The sequence below is a fragment of the Aplysia californica genome, unplaced genomic scaffold (assembly GCF_000002075.1).
Source record: "Aplysia californica isolate F4 #8 unplaced genomic scaffold, AplCal3.0 scaffold00270, whole genome shotgun sequence".
Classification (NCBI taxonomy): domain Eukaryota; kingdom Metazoa; phylum Mollusca; class Gastropoda; order Aplysiida; family Aplysiidae; genus Aplysia; species Aplysia californica.
In genome coordinates this window covers 349,989-376,990 of record NW_004797540.1, presented here as the reverse complement: position 1 = coordinate 376,990, position 27,002 = coordinate 349,989, and the positions used below count along the sequence as shown (strand labels likewise).

The window sequence follows — 27,002 nt, the reverse complement described above, 5'->3', positions numbered from 1 at the left end:
CAAAACTGACTTAAAAATTTTCCATGGGTGTCCATAAATTACTCGGCCTATATGCTCTCTGTGTGTCTTTGCGTGCGTGTTATCATTATTTTTGGTAAATCCTGAAGCATCACGTTAAGCACTCCTAGTCCAAAAGTCTCTACCCCCCCAAACCAATAAGTCCCGAAATACATGAACTTGTGTTGACCCCGTCAACGGACGGTCCCCGACACGCAGAACTCACGGCGACGTCATGTCACGTGATGCGTATGCGCGATTGAAACAATTTTACTAACAGGTCCGACTAACTGCACGTTCAAACAAAATACTCGGATGAGAAACAGTCGTTCTACTTCTAGGATAACGACGGGGGCCAACCGACCAAATGTACCAACAAATCTCTTATCCCTCATAATGCGTTCAGACTAAAGCAACGACAACGGCCGTATGTTAGTCTTGCCAGCGCAGTTTACATGTAGTTGTGTAAGTGTTAGAACGACTGTCGCTCGTCCGAATCTTCGCAATGATAATTTCTCTAGATCTAGAATCTAGACAATAAATTTGCAAAAAAAATTCTTTCTGACAGTAATTTTCTGTCTAAGATCACATGTCAATTTACTTGATCAACGCGCAGATTCTTCCAGCCGCGGCAACAATCCGACGATAGACAGACGGAATGAGGGAACGATAGAAAGGAGGAAAGTGGCACAAAAAGTTCGCCAGATTTTGATCAATCTGCAGGTAAAAAATGTAGTACTGCAATGAATGCATGGGACAGAGTAGAATAATGGCCGATTGCAGGAAATGCGCAATCTGGCAGGTTTCTATAGCATAAACTATTGCCGAGAGAATTACCGTAAATATCCGTAACTTATACAAGACGATACGAAGGCGAGTACGGATCTTTTGCTACGGAATTTCGGTAGTCCTACGCTATCGCAGATTTTTACGGAGGGAGTTGATGATGATGGAGGGACAAGTACGGAACTAGCAGAAAGTACGGATTTCCGTAAAAATACGGAAGAGTGGAAGCACTGTTTAACATCAACTAAAAGTCATTGGCCTACTATATTTACACTCTACTGGAATGGGGCAATAAATCTTGAGAGATGCAAAAATTATAAGGACTAGATCTATACTCTCAAAACAAAACGCGCCTCGCGAAATATCACTTCTGGATTTTCTAAAATTAGAGACAGAAGCGTCAGCCTACCACAGCTGCCACTCAGGAATTTCAAAAAAAGAGGAAATTCATGCGAAGTCGGATGCGTGCTCTCCGAAGGCCGGAGTAAAACCAGTGAGATCCAGAGGCAATATATATTGGAAAATCTAGCCTACGGTTTTGGAAGGGAAAACTTAACCATAGACAACTGAATTAAAATGTATTTGAAAAAAACACACAACAAAGGCACAAAGGAGACTAACAAACATTTCAGTCAATTTGACACAGTTTGGACTTGGTGACTAAAAATCCAGTGTTTGTTGCAAGCTGGTGTCTTATAAAAAGATTTCTTTCACTTTAAACTTGTACATCGATGTATAGCGCGCGCAGTATTGGATCAAGGAGGCAACACCTTTGCCGCTGTACTGAGCACTCCTGTACAACTGCAGTCCCGTTTGCACTTAACTTAGTAGTCCCTCTGTAGAGTGTAGATCTCACCTGAATTAAAATTATAGCCTAGGCTATCTCTAATCTAGATCTAGAATCTAGATATCTAAATATGTGTAGATCTAGATTATATCTAGAGATAGATTATCAAGATCTAGATCTAGAATCTAGATTCACTTCAACAGCCACAATAGCGGTCATGTAAACAAACGGGACCGCAATTGTACACAGTACAGGAGTGCCGCGGGCCGCGATTTCTTTATCGCACCAAACGCAAAGTGCAACAAGCGGAGCTCCTTTTATTTTTGCATTCTGCATCAATTTCTCTCGAATTTCCGCCGTTTTCAATGACAACTCGGCACGCTAACGTCCTGATGCCCGATCGACACTTTGTTGCTCCACAATAAACAAAGTGAAACTAGCGCTGGGCCTAGAAGAACGGAAGTAGAAAGCTACGGGCGGACTTGCGCAAGCTGCGTTTTCGTCTCTCTCCCAGTTCGGTGTTTTCCGCGTGTAAAAAAGTATCGCAATTTGCGACCGAGAGCGGTCCAGTGGAGGAAAGTAGCTGGAAAAGCTAGATGAAGCGGAGTTTCCGCTATTTAGCGGGAAAGTGGCAGCTATGGCCTACAAATGCGATAGGCGAAATAAAGAAATTTAGCTTTTTGCAGAAAAACTCTCATAACTGAAAAAATCAAGGGCGCCGTGCTCTGGAGAATATTTTAAAGAATTTTTTGGCAAAACCGCATGCCGATCGATGCAGCCATTAAAAAGCCTTTTGAATAGCAAAATTCGGCCACCACAAATAGATAATAGATGTGAACTCGATAAGAGTAAGTAATGACCCCATGTACCTTCTACAGAGCTCACATGTGAAGCTGTCCCCACTTTGAGAAAGAGGGAAGGTGGGCTCATTCATTCTCACCTGGGTGAAGTGAGGAAAATTCTAAAACACTGCTTTTTTTTCAAGCGACACAACATCAGGCCCTTGACAGGGTTCGAACCCACTACCTTTCAGTTGGGAGTCTAACAGCTCAACCACTCGCAATACAAAGCGACTGACCCTCCCTCCTGTGACTCATCTCAATCAAATTTTAACCTACCTTCCAGTGCCAGCCCAACAGCCCAAACACGACCGACCCTACAATGCGATGGATACCTCCTTTTTGTTTTAGTAGAGGTTTTACAGCACTCACAACTTAATGTCATTTGAGCGCCAAAAGATTAGGTGTTACAAGAGAGTAACAAACAAAAATGAAGGAGGGGAGATAAGGACGATAGATGTTTGATAGGAAAAAAGAAGCAAACCACACCAGAGCAGCCGCCAACCCCCCACATGGATACCTCCCTCCAGCGACTCACCTCAATAAAGGCAATCACTTCGTCGCTGGGCCGCGAGTTCCGCACCATGGCCTCCACCTCCTCGGAGAACTTGAGCCAGTCGGGCTGGCCGGGCGTGGGGACTTGGGCGGCGGCCGCCGCCGACACGGGCTTGTTGATGAACTCCAGCTTCTTGTCCTTGAGGAAGCCGTCCACCTCGCCCGCGGGGAGAATATCTGAGAAGCTGGCGCCGCTGCTCTGCCACATCTGGGCCACGGCATCATCACCCTGGGGGACACAGACACATGAGGTGTTTAATTTGAGTGTGTGTGTGTGGTGTGCGTGCGTGACTGTGTGTGCGTGCCTGTGGTGTGTTTGTGATTTCAAGGCAGCAATTAGTTTCTACCAATTATTGTCAATTGACTCTGGTATAAGCTACCTAATACACAACATTCCACTCTTTTTCACTGTAGTTTTAGTACGAGTTTTACAGAACTTGCAACACAATTTTCGGACACAAATGCTGATGATTACAGGTGTTACATGAGAAGAAAAAAAAAGCACGAGAGACAAATAGTAGGCAAAGCCATTCACAATCGTCAAAATAAGAAGGTTGGATTATGGCGAAAGGAAAAAAACTCAAGAGCACAAACTTCATTCAAAATAGATTTGAACGAGTATGAAAACAGAGAATAGCATGAATATCAAAGCAGACTCGACAGAGCATATTCTAACGTCACTATTGAGAAAATCTGGTCTTCCCCGTAAGCACATGGCTCCAGTTCCCAGCGCACCCACTCACCAGTTTGTCCTTCATTTGCAACAGACACTGAGACAGCAGCTGCACGCAGCAGCGAGACTCCAGCGCCGGTTTCAGCACGCCCACCATCTTGGCCATGCTGAGAGAGCCTCCCACGACCATCGGGCTGATCATCTGTGCCAGGTACGTCCACATCATGGGGATGTCGATCACCATGTCCTCCGCGTACGTCAGGACTTCGTTCAAGCTGCAAATAGTTTTTGGACGGGTTCATTTACGTACACAGCACCCACAAACCACTCCCTCCACCCAGTCCCACCATTAAAAAAACCCACAGTAAATATAAATAACATTAACTTTCAGCATTATTCTAACTGGAGTGATTATAAAAAACCTTTTATTGCTCAAATTTTACAAAAAGAAACTGTTACCTATTCAAAGTAGACCTACAGCAAGAGGTCTCTCCACTCTACCAATGGGCTTGGTTCTTCTCAATTATTCCCAAATCCAGTCTACAAAGTCCATAATATTTCTTCAGCATCAACCAATCCATGAGGGCAAAGATAGAAAACTTTTTTCCCCGATGCGACTTCAGTACTGACTCCTACAAGTGTAACATAGTTTTTACACTTGCTGGCTGACAGCGACACACCAGCTTACCCCTTGGTGTACATACACATGCTGGCTGACAGCTACACACCAGCGACCCACAAAGCTTACCCCTTGGTGTACATACACGTGCTGGCTGACAGCAACACACCACCGCCCCCAAAGCTTACCCCTTGGTGTACATGTCCAGCGTTATGTTGTTGCTCTTGATGAGCTCGTGGAAGAACTGGCCGGTGAGGTCGCGGGCCGTGTTGGTTCCCTCAAGGACGTTGTTGATGCTGGCTGTCACCACCAGGTACAGACGCGGCTGGCCCGCCAACTCAGACACACACAGCTTGGCTTCCTGTTGGGGGAAGAGAGAAAAGTGATCAGGACGTTAAATTTGAAAAACAAAGCTTCAGCGTGGAGGAAAATATTTACCAAAAAAAGTAAATGTCTTTTAAAAAAAAAAACCTTGTACTTGATAATGGCGAAGTTACACAAAAAGACTATATGGAACTTACAACAGGTGAAACAGCAAACGCATGGGATAGAATAATATTTGTTGTCTAGTGAAAATACTAAAAACCCTGTGCAAGTCAGACAGAGCGACCCTGATTAAGTCAAACACAGACAGTAACACAGTGTCCCTGTGTACATCTCAACCAGAGACAACCAGACAACGCTCGGTGCACGGAGCGCGGTGACACTCACAGCGAGGTCGCAGACGTTGAAGTACTCCCTGTGTCAATCAGACACAGACAGTAACACAAGGATGAGTTAATGGACACACAACACTCACAGCCAGGTCGCGGACGCTCAGGTATTCCTCCAGGATCGTCTTGGCCTTGTGCTCCATCTCCTCTTCGGACATCTCCTTGACTTTCTTGGCTGGTGGCGGCGCGGGCGTGCGGAACTCCTCGTTTGGCCGCAAGGAGATGTCGCTGCGGGTCATGGGGTTGTCCGCCTCGCGAGATCCACGCGGACCCAGGTGCCGCCTGGAGTCCTCGCGGTTCCAGCTGTTGTCTCGACTAGAGTTCTGAGATCTTCCACCAACAATTGTCCTTTATGGGGAAGAAGATTTTAAAAAGTTTCAGTATAGTTTTAGTAAGGTTTTACGGTGCTCGCAAAAACATAAGGTCATCAGTTTACAAAATTTCAACAAAAGCTTCAAGGGTTTGAATTTTAAAAAGCCACACACCCACTACAAATATGTTCAAACCTGCCTGAATTCTAGAAACGCCCAATTCCCAGTTTTCAGGAGTTACTACAACTAATAAAATATGGCATTCATACAGTGCTCAACCCCAACTTAAGTACACGGCATCTGAGCTCTTTGCAACCAAAGTTACCTGCAGTCTATGCCTGCCACACAGTACACAATAGAATTAATAAGTATTGTCACTGCTTATCTTGAAAATTGTATCACTGAATATTACAGGACCGTAGTGCTTTTTTGTTCTATATCCATTTTTAATAACTGTGAAATCAACATTTCATAACAAAGAGTAAGCCTAACAAGAAGACATCAATATTATAATTTTGGAGATAGGACAAGAAAGCACAGAGGTCGCGATTATTAACTGCCTATCTTGCATGGGACCACACCCGGCTTGTCTCTCTCACCTTGCACTGGCCAGCAGATCTCTGCGTTCACCCTCCTGACTGGAGCGAGCCATCATCTTGCCGCGCCCGTGGCCCGCCGTGGGGCCCTGGCGCATGCCGCGGTTGGGTCCATCGCGGTCACCACGGGAAGGAGATCTCTCGAACGGCCTCCTGTCTTTATCATCTCGCAAAGCAGAAAACCTGTGAAAACATGCATTACATCCACCTTCAGACAATCTTTACAATAGCAGTACAGCAGAGTCAAGCCCCCAAGTCACACCAAAAAAATTTTTTTTAAAAATCTTTTGATGTGCAGAAACTTTCCACATCACATCTTACAGACGAAGAAAAGACCAGAGTACTACGTACAGTCAACAGCTGATCAACTACAGAATGGTGAAATGACCTCATTAAGAACAAAAATGAATTTCTAACAAGTTTACAACTCTCGAAAAAGAAGAAAAAAAGCACAAAGCACAGAGATAATAACCCACAGAAAAAATTCCAAGCTGGGGATACAGCAATTGTTTCTTTTGTTTAAATAGTAAATACAACCTTCCTAAAGCGTTTAATAAAAAAACAAAGATAAAAGAATTACTCTATCTTAGCTTAGATTTCTTTTAAAAAAAGTTAAAATGCAGCGTTGAATGTCACTTTACACAGAATGCCAGCCTACGAAGATTCCCCAAATCTAAAAATCACAATCCAGTGCAGAAAATCCTCACACACCCCCCCCCCCTCCCAATACCCTTGGGTTGTGTAAACCAGCATAAAAAGCCAGCAGACCTGTTACTGGCAGGTGCGGGCCGGTCGTCCTGTGAAGGCTGCTGCGCTCCACCAAAGCTGCCCCGGCTCCACATGCCAAACTTGCTCATGCCACCCCCGGGCCCCAGCTGGATGCTGTTCTCATCCACCACACTTTGCTGGGGAGAAACAGGTACAACATTCCATTAACAATAACAATAATAATCATTTTACAAATAAATAGCATTTGTGAAGCGCATAACCCAGCTTTACAGCAAGCACTTTACACTACATCATTACCCCAGCAACCATACAACACTCAAAAACATTCTCAGCTTCCCGGGAAGCATACAGTGCAAGCAGCTAATAAAGTGCTCAAACACTAACAAACTGAAAAGACCTTTCACAGAGTGCTTTCTTAAAAAAAAAAAAAAAATCGAATAGCTAATCCTGATGCCACATCTTGGGAATACGACGATCAAGCCACAGCTCCAGCACTGTGCCAACTCTTACCTTGGACAGCCTCATCTTGGAGGCGTCGATACGGAGAGACTTGGAGCCCACCGTGTTCCAGCCTTCGTCATTTGGCTTCTCCTCCTGGCGTTCTGTTGGTGTACAAAACGGTGTTTGTTTTATAAAGTGTTATACGGCACTTCCATTACAATAAGGTCATAGAAGTGCCGAAGATTAGAGGTATTACAAAAGAGTAACAAACACAAAAAAGAAGGAGGGGAGATAAAGCCGATAGATGTTTGATAGGAAAGAAGAAGCAAACGATACCAGAGCACCCGCAAACCACCAACACAAACCGACGGTTGTATGAGCATAGCACAACACACACACAGGAAACACAGTCACATTTGCTCTAACAGCCACCTGCCAAAGACTTTCACCTGTACAAATAGCGACTTATTCCCCCCCCCCCCCTTTTTCATAACAACTAAATGACACGACACAGTTGAATTTGTCCACCTGTGTAAGATGGAACATTTTATCCCTCACGACACAGTTGAAGATGTCCACCTGTCTAAGATGGAACATTTTATCCCTCACGACACAATTGAAGATGTCCACCTGTCTAAGACGGAACATTTTATCCCTCATGACACAGTTGAAGATGTCCACCTGTCTAAGATGGAACGTTTTACCCCTCCACAATGCGAGGCTGTTTTAAAGTCCACTTCAGATTAAAATTGACAACTCAAATACATACAAGAAAGAATGCTGCACTCAATCAAATTTTCTCACACGAACTTTTAAAACAATCAGGGAACTAATTCATAATATTGGGCACACATATTCAACATGACAATTCTGGCACCTGGCACCACCACGTAGGTTTTTTGTTTTAGTAGAGGTTTTTCGGCGTTCGCAAGTGCATAAGGTCATATGAGCGACAGAAGATTAGAGGTGTTACAAGCGAGTAACAAACATAAAAAAGGAGGGTAGATAAGGATGATAGGAAAGAAGGAGCAGACCACACCAGAGCACCCGCCACCACGTAGGTAAATAAGCCTTTGGACAATTTTATTCCAGGCATAAGCTAGAAAATGTCCGACGTGCCTGGAAAGGTTTAGTTTAGCTTTAGTTACAGTATTCTGGCACCTGCATCACAATCAGCGGAGATGAAAGCAGACGACAAAAGTTTTTTTGAGAGCAGGAAAGGAGGTGAAGGGAGACAATTTTAGAGTATAACATTTTCCCCCTTGCTACCTGGAATCGTACTCAGAACATTTGAACGAGAGGCCAACATCTTAATGTCTAGGCCACGAGAGCACCCTTATCTGTGTCTTCGAGGTGTAACAACAACAGTCAACTGGCCCAAAACAACAACAACCGGCCACACTCACGTCTGCTGCCCCTGCGGCTGCCAGGCTGTTGGTTGTCGTTGCGGGGAGGAAGTGGCTGAGAGTTCAGGAACTGGTTCCTCGCCTGCTCCTGCTCGTAGTCCTTGTGAACTTCATCGATTTTCTTGGGGCCGGCCTGTTCCTTCCTTGGCACCCAGTTGTTCTGAGGGAAATCAAGTTATAGTAAGAGTTTTACGGCACTTGCAACACAATTAAGTCACATAAGTGACGAAAATTAGAGGTGTTATAAGAGAGTAACAAACACAAAAAAGGAGAGAACAGGACGATAGATGTTCGATAGGAAAGAAGGAGCAAACATAAGCTGTACACCCACCAATCACCCAAGAAAATCAAGTCTGTTTTAGTAAAAATCTTCAAGCACTCGCCAAACAAACAGGTCATGTTAACACTTTGCAGTCACATGGCCAGTGGTACAAAATACCCCATGTGGTCACCCAGCCAGGAGGGCGACTGCAACGATTTCTCGAGCCCAACGCAGAACTGTGCCAGGTGACCTGAAGGGATAATTTTCTTCACCGTCACATCATTGTGCCAAGTGACCGCAAATTGTTAAGTGCTACAGGTAAGGTGTTGTGCTAGAGAGTGTAACATACAAAGAAAAGGAGGAGGGGAAGCTAAGATAAGATGTTGGAAGGCACAATCTCTGCGACTGCTACATGGAAATACATGAGACCACATAGATATAAATGCTAGACAAATAGAATTGTTGCTATACAACTGAGCTTGGAAACACTATACAAGCATTTGAAAGAACTCCATGAGTCAAACACCATTCCGATATGAAGAAAGGGGAAAAAAGAAGTAACTTACATTTCTCAAGTCAATGGCATCTTTAAGAGTGAACTTAATCCTGGACTTTCGCTCATCAGCAATCTTGGACATTTGAGTGAAATATTGATCCATCCGTGCCTGTGAAGAAAAAGATTAGAATTAGTTGGGCTGGGATTACATAGGGAATAAAAAAAAATACTCAAGTGCCCGTCGGGTACATTTCAATCATCAAAAGGTGTTTCTGTACTGCTCTGCCTGCTTGTGATTGTATTTGGGTGTTTTCCATTCAAATGCTTTAAGAGGCTTGAAGTTGAACCCCGTTAACTTGTGTTCTGTTTTTGCACATGTTGAAGAAGGCGCTTTTCCCCTCTTTTGCTTTTCTCAAAGTCATCCCGAGCGTACGACTTTGCGACATCTCAATAGAAACTGTGCTAAAATAACAAAGCCAAAGCCATCTAAACCCTTATACTTCACATAATTCTAAGAAATTTTCAGCTTCTCCCTGTTGGATTCTTAGAACTGCACACCAGTTGCTTCCTGATAAGGACCATTGAAGTTGAAACAAACTGTAGGCATAGCCCTACCAGAGTACACCATGGATTCTTGGAAATTTCTAATATAACATGCCCAAATGTGGCCTTTTTGTGGTCTGCTGGTTTCCAGGAAAAGGAGGAAAGCGTAGAGATGGGCACTAGTCGATGGTGGCCAACGTCGAGCACTGTATCTAAGAGAGCTCAGTATCGATAAGTACTCAGTACTTTTAAAAGTTAAATTTTGAACGAAGGGACATAATTTAAGTGCATTTGCAAAGGGACACCAATACCTGGGTAGCCTGTTCTGAGCTCTTTACCCCGGCATTCACCCGGCCCTAATAATTTGTGTCACAGAAAAAAAAGCAACATCACAATACAAAAAAAAAAGGTACAGATTTTCCAACTGCATTTACAGCCCTTTTTAACTTGACATAACAGAAAGACAATTGATTTAAGACCACCAAGGGATCTTAAACGTGCGCAACTTGCACACTTCTAGATTTTTTGTCCTCCTAGAAGGCTACAGGTCTGTTATTATGGCACAATCGACAGTTTTACTCACATAAAAAAAAAGTAACAACAATCACCTTTGCTTTTTCGGTGTCCAGATTCTGTCCGACAGTGGTGATGAGCTGGCAGAGCGAGACGAGGGAGTCGTCATCCCGAGCCTTCAGCAGACGGAATATACAGTCATGCATGATATTTTCCGTGAGCATGCCCAGCTTGAACAATTCTCCGATAAATCTGAAATAAGGGAGGACAGTTTTTCAGTCTTAACAATAGTTATACGGCACTTGTAACACAATAAGGTCAAAAAGTGCCTAAGAATAGATGTGTTACAAGAGAGTAACATACACAAAAAAGAAGGAGCAGAGATAAGGACGACTGATGTTTGACAGGGAGCAAATCACACCGGAGCACCCACCAACCACCCACAAATAAGGGAGGACAGTGTCATTGGGCCAGAGCTAGCAACATAATGGCGCGACAATGGCCAACTTTCTAAATGAACAGATGAAAATAATGATAACAGTTCCTGAGTAGAAAGAAGCAAACCACATCAGAAGGTAAACCAGCTCATATTGCTGTACAATTTCCCTTTGTTTTGTCTGATACAGGTGTTTTTAAAATACGCTCTACACGTAACTTAACAACTTGCAGACGGTGCGCCATGGACATGTCATACATACAACTGGTGACAAGCAATGACACGCAAACATCTTTGACGATCAACACCCATCACACTATGACAGATTAAGAACAGAGAATCAAGTTTTTAGTTTTAGTAGACGAGGTTTTACGGCGCTCACAACTGCATAAGGTCATATGAGCGCCCGAAGATTAAAGGTGTTACAAGAGAGTAACAAAAATAAAAAAGAAGGAGGGGAAATAAAAACGATGTTTGATACGAAAGAAGGAGCAAACCACACCATAGCATCCGCCAACCACCCACTATTGAAACTCTTGGCATTCAGTGGAGCACTCTGGAATCACATGATTCATAGCCCAGTGCTAGACTCATCAGGCCAAATTGTTAGTTTTTAGTAAGAGTCATACACCACTTGCAACACAAAGGAACACAATAACGGAAGAGACTGTTGCAAAAGGTAATTTCTCATATTTTCAAAGGAAAACCCACCTGATGTTGCCATAGAATTTCAGTCTCTTCAGTTTCATCTGATACAGAGTCTTTTCTATCAGCTCTGCACGTTCCGTCTGTCAAAAAAGATAGTTTGGGGTAAATTAAATTTGATCGAAACAAACACAGTAATGACAAAGACAAATTAAACACATCACAATGTATAATACACAGTACTTTAGTTCAGAGCTTTAGTGCAAGTTTGTTTTTGTTTATAGTAAGAAGAGTTTTACGGCACTTGCAACACGATAAGGTCATATAAGTGCCAAAGATTAGAGGTGTTACAAGAGAGTAGCAAACACAAAAAAGAAGGAGGAGAAACAAAGACGATAGATGTTTGTTTGATTGGAAAGGAGGAGCAAACCACACCAGAGCACCCGCCAACCAGCCACTAGTACAAGTTTTAAGGCACTGTCAACACAAATAGACCAAAAAAGAACTGAAGATTAAGTGTTACTCAAAAGTAACAAACACAAAAAGGGAGAGGTAAAGACAATACATAGCAAACCACACCAGAGCACCCGCCAACCACTCACAAGGAGCAAACAACACCAGAGCACCCACCATCCACCCCCTTACACATACACAAATTTTTCCGACAGCAGTGCCGAAACAATACTAATCAGCCAACACACGAGAAAACAAGTATGTGGCAAAAACTTCACAATACTAATCAGCCAACACACGAGAAAACAAGTATGTGGCAAAAACTTCACAATACTAATCAGCCAACACACGAGAAAACAAGTATGTGGCAAAAACTTCACAATACTAATCAGCCAACACACGAGAAAACAAGTATGTGGCAAAAACTTCACAATACTAATCAGCCAACACACGAGAAAACAAGTATGCGGCAAAAACTTCACATCCGAGCCAACTACACAAAAATACCATCTAATCTATACACGAACCCCCCACTTACACTGTCCGGCATTTCCTGCTCAATTTTTTTCTTCTTCTCCTCAGGGTCTTCAAAAATGATGGTCTTGTCCGCCTCGAACTCCTGCTGACACTTGGACAACATGACCACACGGAAGGTCGCTGCCGTCTCCTTCAGGCCGGGGGGCGGGGGGACCTTCAGCTGAAAAGTACAGGACATTGTTGGGTTGTACAGCCAGCTACAGGACATTGTTGGGTGGTACAGTCAGCTACAGGACATTGTTGGGTGGTACAGTCAGCTACAGGACATTGTTCTAGTCACATGAGAAGAAATTGTGGTAACGGTTCAGCCAGTTACAGGAAATTCTTTGTTCTAGTCACTCGCAGGAGACGAAATTGTTATATAAGGAAGGCCAGTTACAGGAAATCGTTCGTTGTACAGCCAGTTACAAGAAATTGTTGGAACAGCAAGTTACAGGAAATTGTTTGTTCTGGTCACTCAAGGGAGATATAATTGTTATACAGCCAGGTACCAGAAATTGTTATACAGCCATTACAGGAAATGAAATATTTACACAGCCAGTTCTTCCTCCAAAGAACATATTACCCCCCCCCCCCTAAAAAAAAATATCCATGAAAAACTGAGAAACTGATTTTGGTTTTCAGCATTAATGATGCAAAGAAGCAACGAGTCCGAAGTCCATAAAAGCACCTTTTCTTTATCTTACTGCACCTGCGTGTGAACATATCATGCATACTCACCGAGGACATCACTTTACACAACATTGCATAAGCAGACACGAATTTCGTTTCCATCGTCACCTGTAGAAAAAAAAAATTATACATAATATTTCAGGGCGAATTCATACGCAACAGAAGAAAGTCATTTCTTTCTTAGCAATAAAGTAACATTCCAGTAATGATAGAGTAATAGAAATAGAACACCAAGACCCAGCACAATAAAATATAAGGTTCAAGGCAATAAGGGGGACGGCAGTAAACCCCCCAAAACAAAACAACCAGCAACAAAAGCTAAAACCCCATATGACTCAAGCAAAACTTGATCATTGCCATACATTATACTTTGCGGTGGCCTTAAAATGTATTTTATGGGGCTAAGAAGAATGACCTTCTTATGACATCTGACTATAGAGTGGAATGCATATGATCACTTACTTTGTCAAAGAATATTTTGACCAGCTCCTGCAAGTCCTCGTAGTTCTTGACCTGCAGTTTCCTCATCTCACCAGCAAGACGCTCAAAGTTTGTGGGCGTCAGACGGTTCATGATGAACAAAGTCTCTGCTTCCAGAGATTTATTCTGAAATAATCAGGAAACAAAAAGTTGGAACATTCTTTTTGGATTTGTTTTATTTAACTTTCCATAAAGCTACAAGACCTGTTCCTACTTCATTTTCAAGTAGCCGACACTTCTTCAAATCTTATCAAGATGGGGCTAAAAATTTAATGGATCATTTACGATCTGTCACATAGAACATTTTTCATTGGCTAGAAAAATACATCTATCCCAAGATACAAGAATGTCTTCAGTTTTTTTCATCACTTGCAACACAGGTCAATAAAGTGCTGAAGATAAAAAAGATATGTTACTAGAGAGTAACACAGAAAGAGAGAAGGAAGGAAGATAAGGATGACAGACGTTTTAGTCAGAGTTTTACGACACTTGCAATAAATTAAGATCATGTAAGTGCAGAAGATTAAGTTTTTACAAGAGAGTAACAAACCCAAAAAAGGAGGAGAGAAAAGGACGATAGACGTTTGATAGGAAAGAAGGAGCAAACCACACAAGAGCACCTGCCAACCACTAACACAGACATTTAATAGGAAAGAAGGAGCAAATCAGACCAGAGCACCCGCCAACCACCCACCTTCTCAGCCTGCTCCCCTGAGGCTGGTTGACCGCGTGTCGACTTCCAGGGCTTCTCGCTCTGATGCAGCGGCTTGGCGTCTGTGGTGAGGGACAAGCGGGTGATGATCTTGGGCATGGGAACATCGGGTCTCTGTCGGCCTCGACTGCTGCTCTTGCCCATCGGCGGAGCATGCTGGAAAGAAAAACGGGATATTAAGATTTGAAATTGAGGCAGCCTGGTATATGTATGGAGACTTTAACTGAAGCCGACAAACGAGTAAAAGAGTACCTACTCAATGAAGGGAAGGAGACTTTCCAAAAATACAACTAACTATGCCTCGCAAAAAATCAACCCGGTTCAATAAAACAAGTATTAAAAAAAAAAATGTAATTAAAATTTTCTGCAGGCCAAAAGAATGATTCCTCAGTTTTCCAACAGCTACTCCAGTGTAACTTTTTACTGGATCATTGCACAGATAATACTTAAAGCACAGCATTACTTCCAGTCTGGGAAAAAAAAAAAAATTCTCATGAAGTTCTAGTTTTAGTAAAGTTTTACGGCGCTCGCTATTCCATAAGACATAAGGTCAAAAGATTCTCATGAGATAATAACAACCAAAAGAAGACAAAAACAACTGAACTGGAAACCCAATCAAACAAACAAAACCATAGAGCAGCTTACCCTCTGACCACCAACGCCTGGCTGGAAAAACGACGGAGTGAAGTCCATGGGGCCTGCCATGCCTCCTCTGTTGGCATTGATCACCGGCTGGAAAGAGAAATAAGCCTATCATCACACAGAGAAACAAACAAAATGCTACCAGAGCTCTTCCAAAGGTCATTGTCATCAGATTCCTACAAAGCCACAGTTCATGAACCCAAGTGTCTCAGGCTCTTCAGGTCAAATATTATAGTCCAGTCTACACCTTCCACATAACATTTTTAACACTAAGTCCAACCTGCTCCAACGGTCACCTGTTCTAACAGCCACTTGTTAAGATAATCACCTGTTCAAACAGCCCCCTCCCCCCCCCCCCATCCCATCATACTGACACTGTGTAAGATGTTCCCTTGTCTAAGGCCGCCACTTTTCTCATCAAAAGCTGGTGGTTTAGACAATTTCCACTGTACTATAATGTAGGAAGGTTCTCTGGACACAATAACATTGGAAACAAGCAGTTCTGTTAGGAAAGTCTTCACCGTGGCTTTGTAGGAAATTTGACATAACCTGTGAGAAATTGGAGCCATATGCAACAGGATCAGCACTAAAAAAAAAGGAGGGGGGGGGAGAAACACCCCAACCCCCAAAGAGGTTTCCGTTTTAGTACAGGTTTTAAGGTGCTCGCAACAACATAAGGTCATATGAGCGCCAGAAGATACAAGAGAGTAACAAACATAAAAAAGAAGAAGGGGGGATAAGGGTGATAGAGGTTTGATAGGAAAGAAGAAGCAAACCACATCAGAGCACCCACCAACCACCCACACCAAAGAGTTTAACGGCCCTTGCAGCACAAATAGGTCGTATAAGTGCTGCAGATTAACAAACAAATAAGAGGAAAGATAAGTAAGTAACAAACAAATACAAGGAAAGATAAGTAAGTAACAAACAAATACAAGGAAAGATAAGTAAGTAACAAACAAATACAAGGAAAGGTAAATAAGTAACAAACAAATACAAGGAAAGGTAAGTAAGTAACAAACAAATACAAGGAAAGGTAAGTAAGTAACAAACAAATACAAGGAAAGGTAAATAAGTAACAAACAAATACAAGGAAAGGTAAATAAGTAACAAACAAATACAAGGAAAGGTAAATAAGTAACAAACAAATACAAGGAAAGGTAAATAAGTAACAAACAAATACAAGGAAAGATAAGTAAGTAACAAACAAATACAAGGAAAGATAAGTAAGTAACAAACAAATACAAGGAAAGGTAAATAAGTAACAAACAAATACAAGGAAAGATAAGTAAGTAACAAACAAATACAAGGAAAGATAAGTAAGTAACAAACAAATACAAGGAAAGATAAGTAAGTAACAAACAAATACAAGGAAAGGTAAATAAGTAACAAACAAATACAAGGAAAGGTAAATAAGTAACAAACAAATACAAGGAAAGATAAGTAAGTAACAAACAAATACAAGGAAAGGTAAATAAGTAACAAACAAATAAAAGGAAAGGTAAGTAAGTAACAAACAAATACAAGGAAAGGTAAGTAAGTAACAAACAAATACAAGGAAAGGTAAATAAGTAACAAACAAATACAAGGAAAGATAAGTAAGTAACAAACAAATACAAGGAAAGGTAAATAAGTAACAAACAAATAAAAGGAAAGGTAAGTACCACACAAAAAGCATTGTTGGGAACATTGGAACAGATCTCTTCAACACTGAGCAAAAAGAAAACATGAAATTAAGAAATATACAGCTGTTTTCGGTACTGAGAAGAGTGACCTCTCCCCCCCCCCCCCCCATATATTAACTCTTGACCCTTAAAAAAATGAAAATAGCCAAGTAAACAAGACAAACCTTATCCAGAATGATATCCAAGTTTGGAAGACCCTCAGGTTTAGTCTGCGACGACGCACATCCTCGCAACTCCATAAGGTAAGCTCTGTCATAAGTCAGTTTATCCTTAGAATCTGAAACAACAAAGCAAAATGAAAATGCTGTCAGTATTGACATGAAAAGAAAGACCTCAAAGTTATGCGATTATAAAAGCGAAAACAAGCGAGGTAAACACTATAATAACACAGTTCAATGGTGGCACCAAAGGAACGAGGAATTCCAAAAGTTTGGCATATCAACAGCTCAAAGTCAGAAGGGAACCATACATCATGTAGCCTCTCACGTCTGGCGCCACCACAGAGTAGATCTCACCACAGGATTTCAAAAGTACAAGCAAAGAAGTACCACACACTGAGAACACTTACATCTTTCAAACGAGCCCGCCTCATGAATATATTCACACATGGAATACCAAAGGCTGAAACTCAAAAATAAAGTCAAGAGCACAAGTATCAGATCTGGAATACCAAAGGCTGAAACTCAAAAATAAAGTCAAGAGCACAAGTATCAGATCTGGAATACCAAAGGTTGAAACTCAATTAAGTCAGAAACAACTACTAAGCACCGCTGATTCAGTAATGGTACATCTTTTCCACACTTAACAGCCTCCAGATCTTCAATAGTCAACAGCATAAATAGAGCTCTAAGACCATCACCAACAACAAAAACACATGAAAAAACACTGTACTGTTAAAAGTTTTCAGAAGAGATACCCATGCCAATGTTTTCTGCAAATAACAGTTCTATACTATAGACATCTCCTAATAATCCCTTTAGAAGTCACAGGTAATCAATTTGGAGGTTATCAGAACGAGGAATTCCAAAAGTTTTGTATTTCACCACAAAAAATCTGCCAGGAAACATTCATCACACAACCTCCAGGGAACCGTTTCTCCCAGATTAGCTTTTAGTTCAGCAAACAAGTCAAAAAGTGCCAAAATTTAGAGGTGTCAGTAGAGAATATCACAGAAAAGAAGGAGAGATAAGAACTATAGATGGAGCAAGACACCACAGCACCCACCAGCCACCCATGGATATTCATTGCTTCAAGGCTACACTTGAACCCTAGGACGATCACCGACAACAAAAAGACAGGAAAACTGAACAGTCAACGAACGAGTCCTCAGCAGAAATCTGTGCCCACAAAATGTTCACAAACATGTACCTATTACAGGTTGATACTCTGGAAACCCAATAACCCTGATATAAGTCACACATAATTACTTAGGAGGTTATCAGAACGAGGAATTCCAAAAAGTTTTGTATATCACCACAAAAAATCTGCCAGGAAACATTCATCACACAACCTCCAGGGAATCAATTCTGCTGGTTAGGTCTCAGTTTTAGTAAAAGTTTTACAACACTTGCAGACAGGTCATAAAAGTGCCTACGATCAGAGGGGCAACTCTAGATTGACACAAAAGGAGAAGAGATGAGAATGATGAATGCTTGATAGGAAAGAGGGAGCAACCCACACGAGAGCACACACAAACCACAAAAGGATATTCAATGCTCCAATCATCAAACGGAACGCTACGAAGATCACTGACAACAAAAAGACTGAGCTAAACTTTAGAGGACGACTCTGTCCTCAGAAAAAATGTCGCCAACAGTTTGCGCAATCATTTGTCTATTACAGATGTAAACCTCAAGAAAGAAACAATCCCTTTATAACTATTAACACAATCAAATTTGAAGGTTATCAGAACGAGGAATTCCAAAAAGTTTTGTATTTCACCACAAAAGATCTGCCAGGAAACATTCATCATGCAATCTCATGCCGTCAATTAAGGAACAACACTTTTCACACTGCAGATTTCCAATGTAATAGAAAATAATTCTTCCCAAAACTTTCTTTGATCAGTCCACCCCCTCTAAACAAACTATGACGGTTACTCAATCAGAACCACAGCGCTATCTTTCCAGTCAAATTCCACCTCATATATCAAGACGATTCGATGTTCATCACACAACCGCAACAACCTGACAGCCAGCTTTATAATTATTTATGTTTTAGGCGCATTTCTAGTCCAATTCAGACCTGTCTTTGAACGTAAGAGATGGGCAATAAACTACTGTTTCATTAAAAAGAGAGAGGGGAGAAAGAAAAAAAAAAAGGATTTTGTGGGGATTTGTGGGGTCTCTGGTCTTATCACAAAGAGAACGATACAATGACACTGAAGAGAGCAAAACGCATCACACAGCCAAGTAGAGCAGTATTTCCCAATTTCAGAAGAAGAAAAAATCGAAGGCACCAAATTGCAAAGACCATTTACCACTGCTAAAATAGAAATAATGAGAGGCCATCAGAAACGAGGAATTCCAAAGTTTGAAATCTCAACATTTCAAAGTCAGATGGGAACATACATCATGTAGCCTCCGAACGCCATATTAGAATCTGAAAACGTTCAGCTCTTAGTTATTTAATTTTGCACTTTATAGAAGTAATACAAATTTAACAGAACCATTAAAAAAAGTACAGACATATCTGCGAATGGAAAACAAGATACAAAATTTGCAGGAAGATCAACAGTGTTGTTTTCTGCCACCCTCTATCCCGCACCATTAAATATGATATCACAATGCCTAAACTGAGGTCATCTATATGCCGGTCCCCTTATTATTGACTTAATTTTTTTACATGAAGAGCAGTAATTCTCACTTTTTGTTTCCCTGAATAGCATCAGATACACTACTTTGTTACCAGTTACCACAAAGGAGGCAAGCAAGAACAAAAAAATACAAAAATAATCAAAGCCACAAAAGTACAGGAGCAAAGCCCGATGCCTAATAAGACTGAGACAATGAGGCTGTCAGAACGAGGAATTCCAAAAAGTTTGAAGTTTCACCACAGAGTTGCTGAAAGGAAACATTCATCATACAACCTCATGCCAATTTATCAAAAATTCTGACCATTAGTTTCAATCGGAGCTGAACAGAAAAGTATACTCTAGCATAAAGAAAAATAAATATCTCACAAAATGAATCCAATCCTTGCTAACACAAATGAATCCAATCCTTGCTAACACATCTAGCGGTGGTGGGGTTTAACTTTAATTTTAGTAAGAGTTTTAAGGCACTAACTACACCAGGGCACCCACCAACCACCCACTAAAAGTGGGGAGGAACCAGTATTGATGATTAAATTTCTAATTCATCCTGAATTCTAGTCAAACTTGACATACCATCTTTTCTTCTATGACATTCACTCAAATAACCACTCTATATCTATACAAACCCATCAGCCACCATTATAGCTAGTTAAGCTTTTGTGAGTTTTACTGCACTTGCGATACAATTAGGTCATATAAGAATTGAAGTCTGGAGGGGTTACAACACAGTACCATACAAAATGAAGATAGGAAAGGAGCAAACCACACCAGATCGCCCACGAAAAAGTGGCAGTCAAAGATGACAACTGAGGAACAAACCTGGAAGGCGTTCATTCTTTAGAATAGATGTGTTACAAGAGAGCAGCATACACAAAAAAGGAAGGAGAGATAAGGAGGATGGATGTTTAATAGGAAAGAAGGAGCAAAGCACATCAGAGCACCCGCCAACTACCCACAAAGACTGTTCAAAGCAGTCGTTCCACACTCAAACACAAAAAACCGTAAGCCTAACCTTGTGATTTCCCTACATATGACACAGTGATCAAAATGAGACCATCAGAAACGAGGAATTCCAAAAGTTTGACATTTCAACATTTCAATGTCAGATGGGAACATACATCACATAGCCTCAGGATCTCTTGCTACTCCATTGACGTTCAACTTTCTACACACCCAAAGAGAACTAATAAAATATAGGCAACACAAGAAGAAAGAAAGTTTATAGAATAATAAAAAGTGTCAAAGAAGTGTCACAGTAGAGTAACACACAAAGAAAAGGAGGGGAAATAAGGCCGAGTTGTTTGACTGGAAAGAAGGGAGTAAAATGCACCAGAATAGCTGCCAATCATCCACAAATTATTTTTAAAAATAGAAAAGTACAATTAACACTTTGCAGTCACACAGCCAGCGCCCAGCAGTACAATACCCCGTCTGGTCACCCAGCCAGGAGAGTGACTATATCAGACTTCTCGGACCTGGAGCAGAACTGCGTCAGGTGACCAGAATGGATAATTTTTTGCGCCAAGTGATCGCAAAGTGTTAAATGAAAAACAAAGCGCATGGGAAAATGAAGTTTAAATTTTACAAAATTGTAATTAGACATACAGCCCCGTTGAAACATTTTGGATAAATTTGGAGAAAAGCTGCTTCGAGCCTGCCTTCCACGGCCAGCCTGGTGTGAGATGGCAGTGAGCCGAAATGTACACGAGAAAAAGGAAGTGAATGAGGAAGATGCAGACCATTCTCCCTTATCAGAGCCTAAAAAGAGGTATAGTGTGAGAGGCCATCAGAAACGAGGAATTCCAAAGTTTGAAATTTCAACATTTCAAAGTCAGATGGGAACATACATCATGTAGCCTCAACTGCCAAGATTCAACTCTAAAAACGTCCAGCTGTCTCATTTGTGTCTTAGAAAGTAAGTTAAAATTTAAGTATAGTATAGTAGTATAGGGTTTTACGGCGCTCGCAACTGCGTAAGGTCATATGAGCGCGCGAAACACAAGTTGTTTACCAAATTTAACCAAAACAGGTGACATGAAGAGGCAGCAAAGAGAGTACAGACAAGGAGAGAATGGATAACATAATACATCATTTGTAGAGCATCAGTAACTTTGTTTTCTACCAAACTGCACCCCTCTCCTTTATTGTTCTGGTGTTTTATGGTGCTCGCAACTGCATAACCCTCTCCTTTAAACATGATATGCCAACAGTCATTGACTTAATGGGACCCTCTGATCATAAAAACTTAGCATTCTCTGTCAGTGTCCATAACTTCAAGCGTTTGTGATCACCACCATGCCCATCCTCATACAAAAAGCATGGCTGACATCAAACAAATCACATCAGTCACGAATGCGCATTATTAGTTCGTTAAAACAAAACAGAAATTTTCACTTCGACAAAGTTCCTCAATAAGAAAACCAAGACATATAAACTATCTGGTGTTCAAAGCACCACTCAGACAATACACAAATCTCTCGACTAATCAACAGGCAACATACCTTTTTCAGTTATGAAAGAGAATAGAGTAGAGGCCATCAGAAACGAGGAATTCCAAAAGTTTGACATTTCAACATTTCAATGTCAGATGGGAACATACATCACGTAGCCTCAGGAAATATTTTAAAACTGCGTTTATAGTTTATACATTACTTTTGACACACACTCAAGGAGAACTCATGAAATTCAGGCACCACAAGTAATGGTTAAAATAATGGAAAAAAAGTAGCTAAAAAGAAAGGACAACCATTTGTCCGTAGAATCAACACAAAGATGTGTGTTCTTTGGACATAAAAAGATAATTTGATAATTATTGCCTATCAAACTAGAAATACCTTTCTTCAATTTCATGATTCCACAGAGCGCCTGAATCCACCACAATGCCACACATATGCAACATAAAAAGGACAAGCGGCATCCTTACCTTTCCGGAATTTGGCAACATCTTCTTCCAGAACCAAACTGCTCACTTTCTTGCTTTCCTCCGGCTTGATGCCAGTGTCTTTGGGCGGTTGGTTCTCATCATTGATGTCCCGCTTTGTGTCTTTGATTTCCGCCGCCTTCTCCTCCGAGACCCGCGTGTTGTCTGGACGATCTTCCTCCAGTACGCGAGGTGCCGGTGCTTCCTTCCGCCTCTCTGGCTCTGCAGCAGGCTCCGGTTTGCTGGCTTGGACGGCAGCAGGCGCTTGGGTGGGGGCGGGGGCGGGGGCGGGGGCAGGGGAGGGAGCAGGTGCCGGGGCCGGGGCAGATGGCTTTGGAGGTTCAACTGCTGCGGGGACAGGGGACTGCTCTTTCTTGGGGGCTTGGTTTTGATTTACAACAGGCGCGGCGGCCGGCTTGACTTCTGCGGGGGCGACAGGAGGAGGCGTGGCCACAGAAGCAGCGGGCGGTGCGGCCTCCACTTTGGGAGCAGCCTTTGTTTTGTTGTCTGTGGTGTCCGGGCCAGCGACGGCGGCTGGCTTCTTCTCCTCCACGGGCTGAGCCGGGGCCTCCACTTGGGCGACAGGCCGCGCAGACGCCTCCTTGGCCTTCTCTCCTGTGGCTGCCGCGGCGTACGAGAACGTGGGTTTGACATCGCGGGCTGCCGGAGACTTCTCCGCCGACGCTTGTCTCTCTACGGCCGAGGGCGGCAGTGGAGGCTTGCTCTCCACAGACTCGCTGTCCTTGCCCTGTGGGGAGAGGAGAAAAGGAAACATCAATAAACACATCAAGGGCTGGCAGCAGCACAAGCCACCTGCACCGTCCAGGAGAAACAGACCAGGTCTGTCTGTGGCTGTCAGCGGTGTGAGATGCGCAGCTTTTCTCCTTCCAACCACAATCAAAGTTTTCCTAAGAGTTTTACGGCACTTGCAACACAATAAGGTCATACAAGTTCTGAACAATAGAGGTGTTACAGTAACAAGAGAATAACATACACACAAAAAAAGGCAGGAGAGATAAAATAAGGAACGATAGATGTTTCATATGAAAGAAGGAGCAAACCACACCAGAGCACCCACCAACCACAATGTAATAGAAACATTGCTTCACAATACATGTATTCAGAACCTAACTATGCAGGATATACTATTATACTGTTCATTTTTTCAAAAAAGACACTCGCAGTTTCTCCATTTCACGAGACTGGACACTCAATCTGATCACATAGGCATGCTACAAAGTAACTGATCTCAACTGTGACAATATCATGAGAGCTACAAAGTTCTGATTGTAATGTATGTAACTATACTACTGTTTAATTTTAGAACGGTTTTACAGCGTTCACAACTGCATAAGGTCATATGAGCGCTAAAGGGTGGATGTCACCAGAGAATGGTCTTCAAAGTAGGAATTTTACAAATGTTCTATTGAGATACAAACAGAAAAACAGTCCCAAAAGAAATAATTATCACATGAAGAATAACCAGAAAACTAATGTAACAAGGTACAAAAGTAAGCAGAAAGGCACCTAAGCCATTTCATCTAAATTTCATCATGAATCATTTTTCAAACAAGTATTAGGAACACACAAAAACAAAATACCCTCCTGAATTCCACATGAAAGCTATCACAACTACAACAGAATAACGCTTTAAGAGAACAAACTAAATATTTCTCAATATGTTATGATCTTCAATTTACAAAACAATATGACTAACGGGCAGGTCACTATTTGTTTAAAAACATTTGGGCCCTTCATTTATTTAAGAAATCTAAATTATGTAATCAAATTTAATGCCTCATTAGAACATAGAAGGCAAGAACTATGAGAGTCAAAGAGGGGGTGCACTATTATCTTACGGGTGGGGGGTGGGGGACAAATTCTACAGAACCTTTTAACTTTTTCCAAAAATCGCACCAACAAGCTACACCTAAATCAAAAGCCCCAACCTGAAAACCTTCAGATCTAAGTTATAACCCTGAACAAAAATGTTAGAGAGAGTAATGACAAAACAATATTTAGGCTGCAATATGCCTTATTATCCGCTGTTCCTAAACATTACCTAAGCCACAATTGTCTTGTCATTACATTGTTGTCCTTTGAAAAACATTTATGACACAAGGTCAAAAAAATTTTTAAAAAAGTAAAGTATACAAGCTACGATCAGGGCAGCGATAGTCCACTGATCTCACAGAAAATGTTGGAAGGGTTAAATACGGCATTAAGAAACATAAATAAAACAAAAGCGAACCAACTCTTTACACCATAGACAAGATCATGAAAAAATCCAAAAGTAAGTTGTTCATATTTATTCAATGCTTTACTAGATCTAGACTATTTTTTACTTCATCCATTTGCCCAAGTAACTTTTTCAAATCACATTTGTGAAGCATTTCGAGTTCACCCTTTTCTTACAGTAATAACACACAGCTGTCCAAAAGGGTTAAACGCTAAATATTTTTTTTGAAAAACCATTAAATTGCTTTTTTATCAAATAATTATGATTAGAATTACAACAAAACAATGAATTAAGCCAACTTAAAAGAAAAATGAAGCAAAATCCAACAATGGTATTATTTCACAATTTGGGGAGTCAAGGCACAGTATATGTATACAAGAGGAAGTCTCACCTCTCAATGCAATGAATCAATCAAGATTAAAACCAGAAAAACCAAAGAGAGAAACAGAATTGAGAAATCAAAGTTCAGTTAACTTGATATTTTGCACAGGCATGTAGACTGAATAATTGAATAAGTCGGTTGAATTAAGTACTGAGTCAATATACCTGAACCCTGGACTTGCAAAAATGACTTCTTTTTTGGGGGGAGGGGGGAATGGGATATTTACCCTGAGTAAGGTAAGGAAATTTACCTTCAGTAAGGTAAGGAAGAAGGAACGAAAAGAAGAGAGATTCCGTAAACAAAAATAAATATCACACATATGCCTCCCCAAGATTGGCATTCACATATATGCTTATTCATTCATTAGAGGGGGGGGGTTTCCCTCAAGCAGGTAAATAGATGGTGTTGAAAGATCACATCATGAATGCCCTGACCCACAGAGGAGGGTGGTAGGGTGGGGAGTCGGGAGTTAGTCAAAAACATGATATTTCTTCCAAAGTAGAACACTAGAAGAAGACATCGGGTGTTAGTTCACTGGGTCAATAATATACCTACTGCTCAGTGTAAGACTGTCACACGTCACTTTTCAAGACGGTGCATGGAGGAGTCTTACAGCACGCAGTCGATAGATTGTTAAATACAAAATGGAAAAAGCTGCATTTCACTTAGTAGTTCATAATAATTTGTCACAGCTCTTACTTTTATTAAAAGTTTTAAGGCACTTATAACACAAAGAAATGTATCCGTTAAAGACGAGAGGTGTGACAGAGTATCATACAAAAAAAGGAGGAGAGATAAAAACGAAAGATCTTTAATTAAATGGAAAAACGTTGCAGCTCTGGCCAACCAATAAGCAGAGGTTTGCACCTCCGCACTGGTCAAATTCATAGAACAAATGTCAAAACAATTAACAAAAATGATTAGTGAAATGACAACAAACATTTGTTACCAATGGACAATATGAACAGGGAGTTGGGACATGGGCTATTGAACAAAAAGCACAACTCCAAAGTCAAACCTCTTGATCTACGACCACTCCTTGCTTTCCTTTCTGGATGGGCGGAGACTTTCGTCCTTTTTTCTTCTTCTTTTTCTTAAGTTTGTGCTTACTCTCAGCCTATAAAAAGAACACAGTACTTTACTACTTTGGACAACAATACACCGGAGAAATCTGTAAGCTGTCACTAAACAACAAGGGACAGGGTGAACAAGTCATTCAAATTTGGAACATGATTTTCATAGAAAAGAACACTTTTTATCATTATTGATTTTAACAAATGATAAAAACAAAAACCAAAAAAAAACCACTGCAGATTTAAACTAGTCATCCTACAGCTTTAGCTTGCAGATTTAAACTTGACGACATATTGCTTTAGCTTCCAGAGTGAATCCTGTTGATAGGAAGTAGTTTTATGAAGATGCTCGCAGGTTCGTTTTAGTTTTAGTAATAGTTTCACGGAGCACGCAACTGCATGATCGCAGGAGGTTATCCCTACACTGTTGTCATGAGCAATCTTAGTTTTAGTAAGGCTTTACGGCGCTCGCAACTGCATTAGGTCATATGAACGCCAAGGGGCGGACGTCAACAGAGAAGTCCAAACGGGGAATCAGACTTACTCTGCTCACCTCTCTAGCCTCAACAGCACAAAGTCTGCTTCAACCATCAAGGCACCCCGGAAATAGCAGTTCTCAGAACAAAACAACATCCCCTCCAAATACCTGGGCGGCCACAGGCTTCTCAACCTCCGCGGTGCCACTGACTGATCCTCCTCGAGCTGTGGGAGCACATTTCTGCTCCTTCCTCGAATCCCCGTTCTCCTGCACGGCATCTGGCACCGTCGGGCTGGCAGATCTTTCCTCGCTGGTGGGGTCGTTGCTATCCGAGTCCTTGCTCGGCTCACTGGCGCCGGTCACACAGCGGTCAGTGACAGAGGGGTCAGTGACAGGTGTCTCTTCATGCTCCTCGGCAGAAACGTGATCCCCGTTTGTCTGTCCTGTTTGTCCATTTGCTACGCCCTCTGCTTCTGCAAACCCATTATTGCACGAAGCGTTCGCTGGGCTTACAACGACTTCTACAACTTTGGGAGGCTACAGGATGGAAGCGCAAATAAAGCATTT

The 27,002-nt window shown here is 41.6% G+C and overlaps 1 protein-coding gene across 5 annotated transcripts in view; it reads right to left on the bottom strand.

Moving 5' to 3' along the window:
- Nucleotides 1–27,002, bottom strand: part of LOC101845107 (eukaryotic translation initiation factor 4 gamma 1) — a 95,700-nt gene that overhangs the window by 6,168 nt on the left and 62,530 nt on the right. For 3 of the 5 annotated variants that reach the window (XM_005101097.3, XM_035970464.1, XM_005101098.3), the window contains 20 exons: nt 26,604–26,972; nt 25,903–26,001; nt 22,267–23,011; nt 16,693–16,805; nt 14,847–14,933; nt 14,184–14,357; nt 13,472–13,615; nt 13,058–13,117; nt 12,339–12,497; nt 11,414–11,490; nt 10,362–10,518; nt 9,281–9,379; nt 8,453–8,612; nt 7,116–7,207; nt 6,645–6,781; nt 5,880–6,059; nt 5,056–5,317; nt 4,445–4,617; nt 3,708–3,912; nt 2,948–3,193 (listed from right to left, as the gene is read on the bottom strand). In XM_005101097.3, the coding sequence (XP_005101154.1) occupies nt 2,948–3,193; nt 3,708–3,912; nt 4,445–4,617; nt 5,056–5,317; nt 5,880–6,059; nt 6,645–6,781; nt 7,116–7,207; nt 8,453–8,612; nt 9,281–9,379; nt 10,362–10,518; nt 11,414–11,490; nt 12,339–12,497; nt 13,058–13,117; nt 13,472–13,615; nt 14,184–14,357; nt 14,847–14,933; nt 16,693–16,805; nt 22,267–23,011; nt 25,903–26,001; nt 26,604–26,972 (3,738 nt within the window). The remainder of the gene's footprint in view (nt 1–2,947; nt 3,194–3,707; nt 3,913–4,444; nt 4,618–5,055; nt 5,318–5,879; nt 6,060–6,644; nt 6,782–7,115; nt 7,208–8,452; nt 8,613–9,280; nt 9,380–10,361; nt 10,519–11,413; nt 11,491–12,338; nt 12,498–13,057; nt 13,118–13,471; nt 13,616–14,183; nt 14,358–14,846; nt 14,934–16,692; nt 16,806–22,266; nt 23,012–25,902; nt 26,002–26,603; nt 26,973–27,002) is intronic. The other 2 variants (XM_035970466.1, XM_035970465.1) reach the window with 1 other exon arrangement.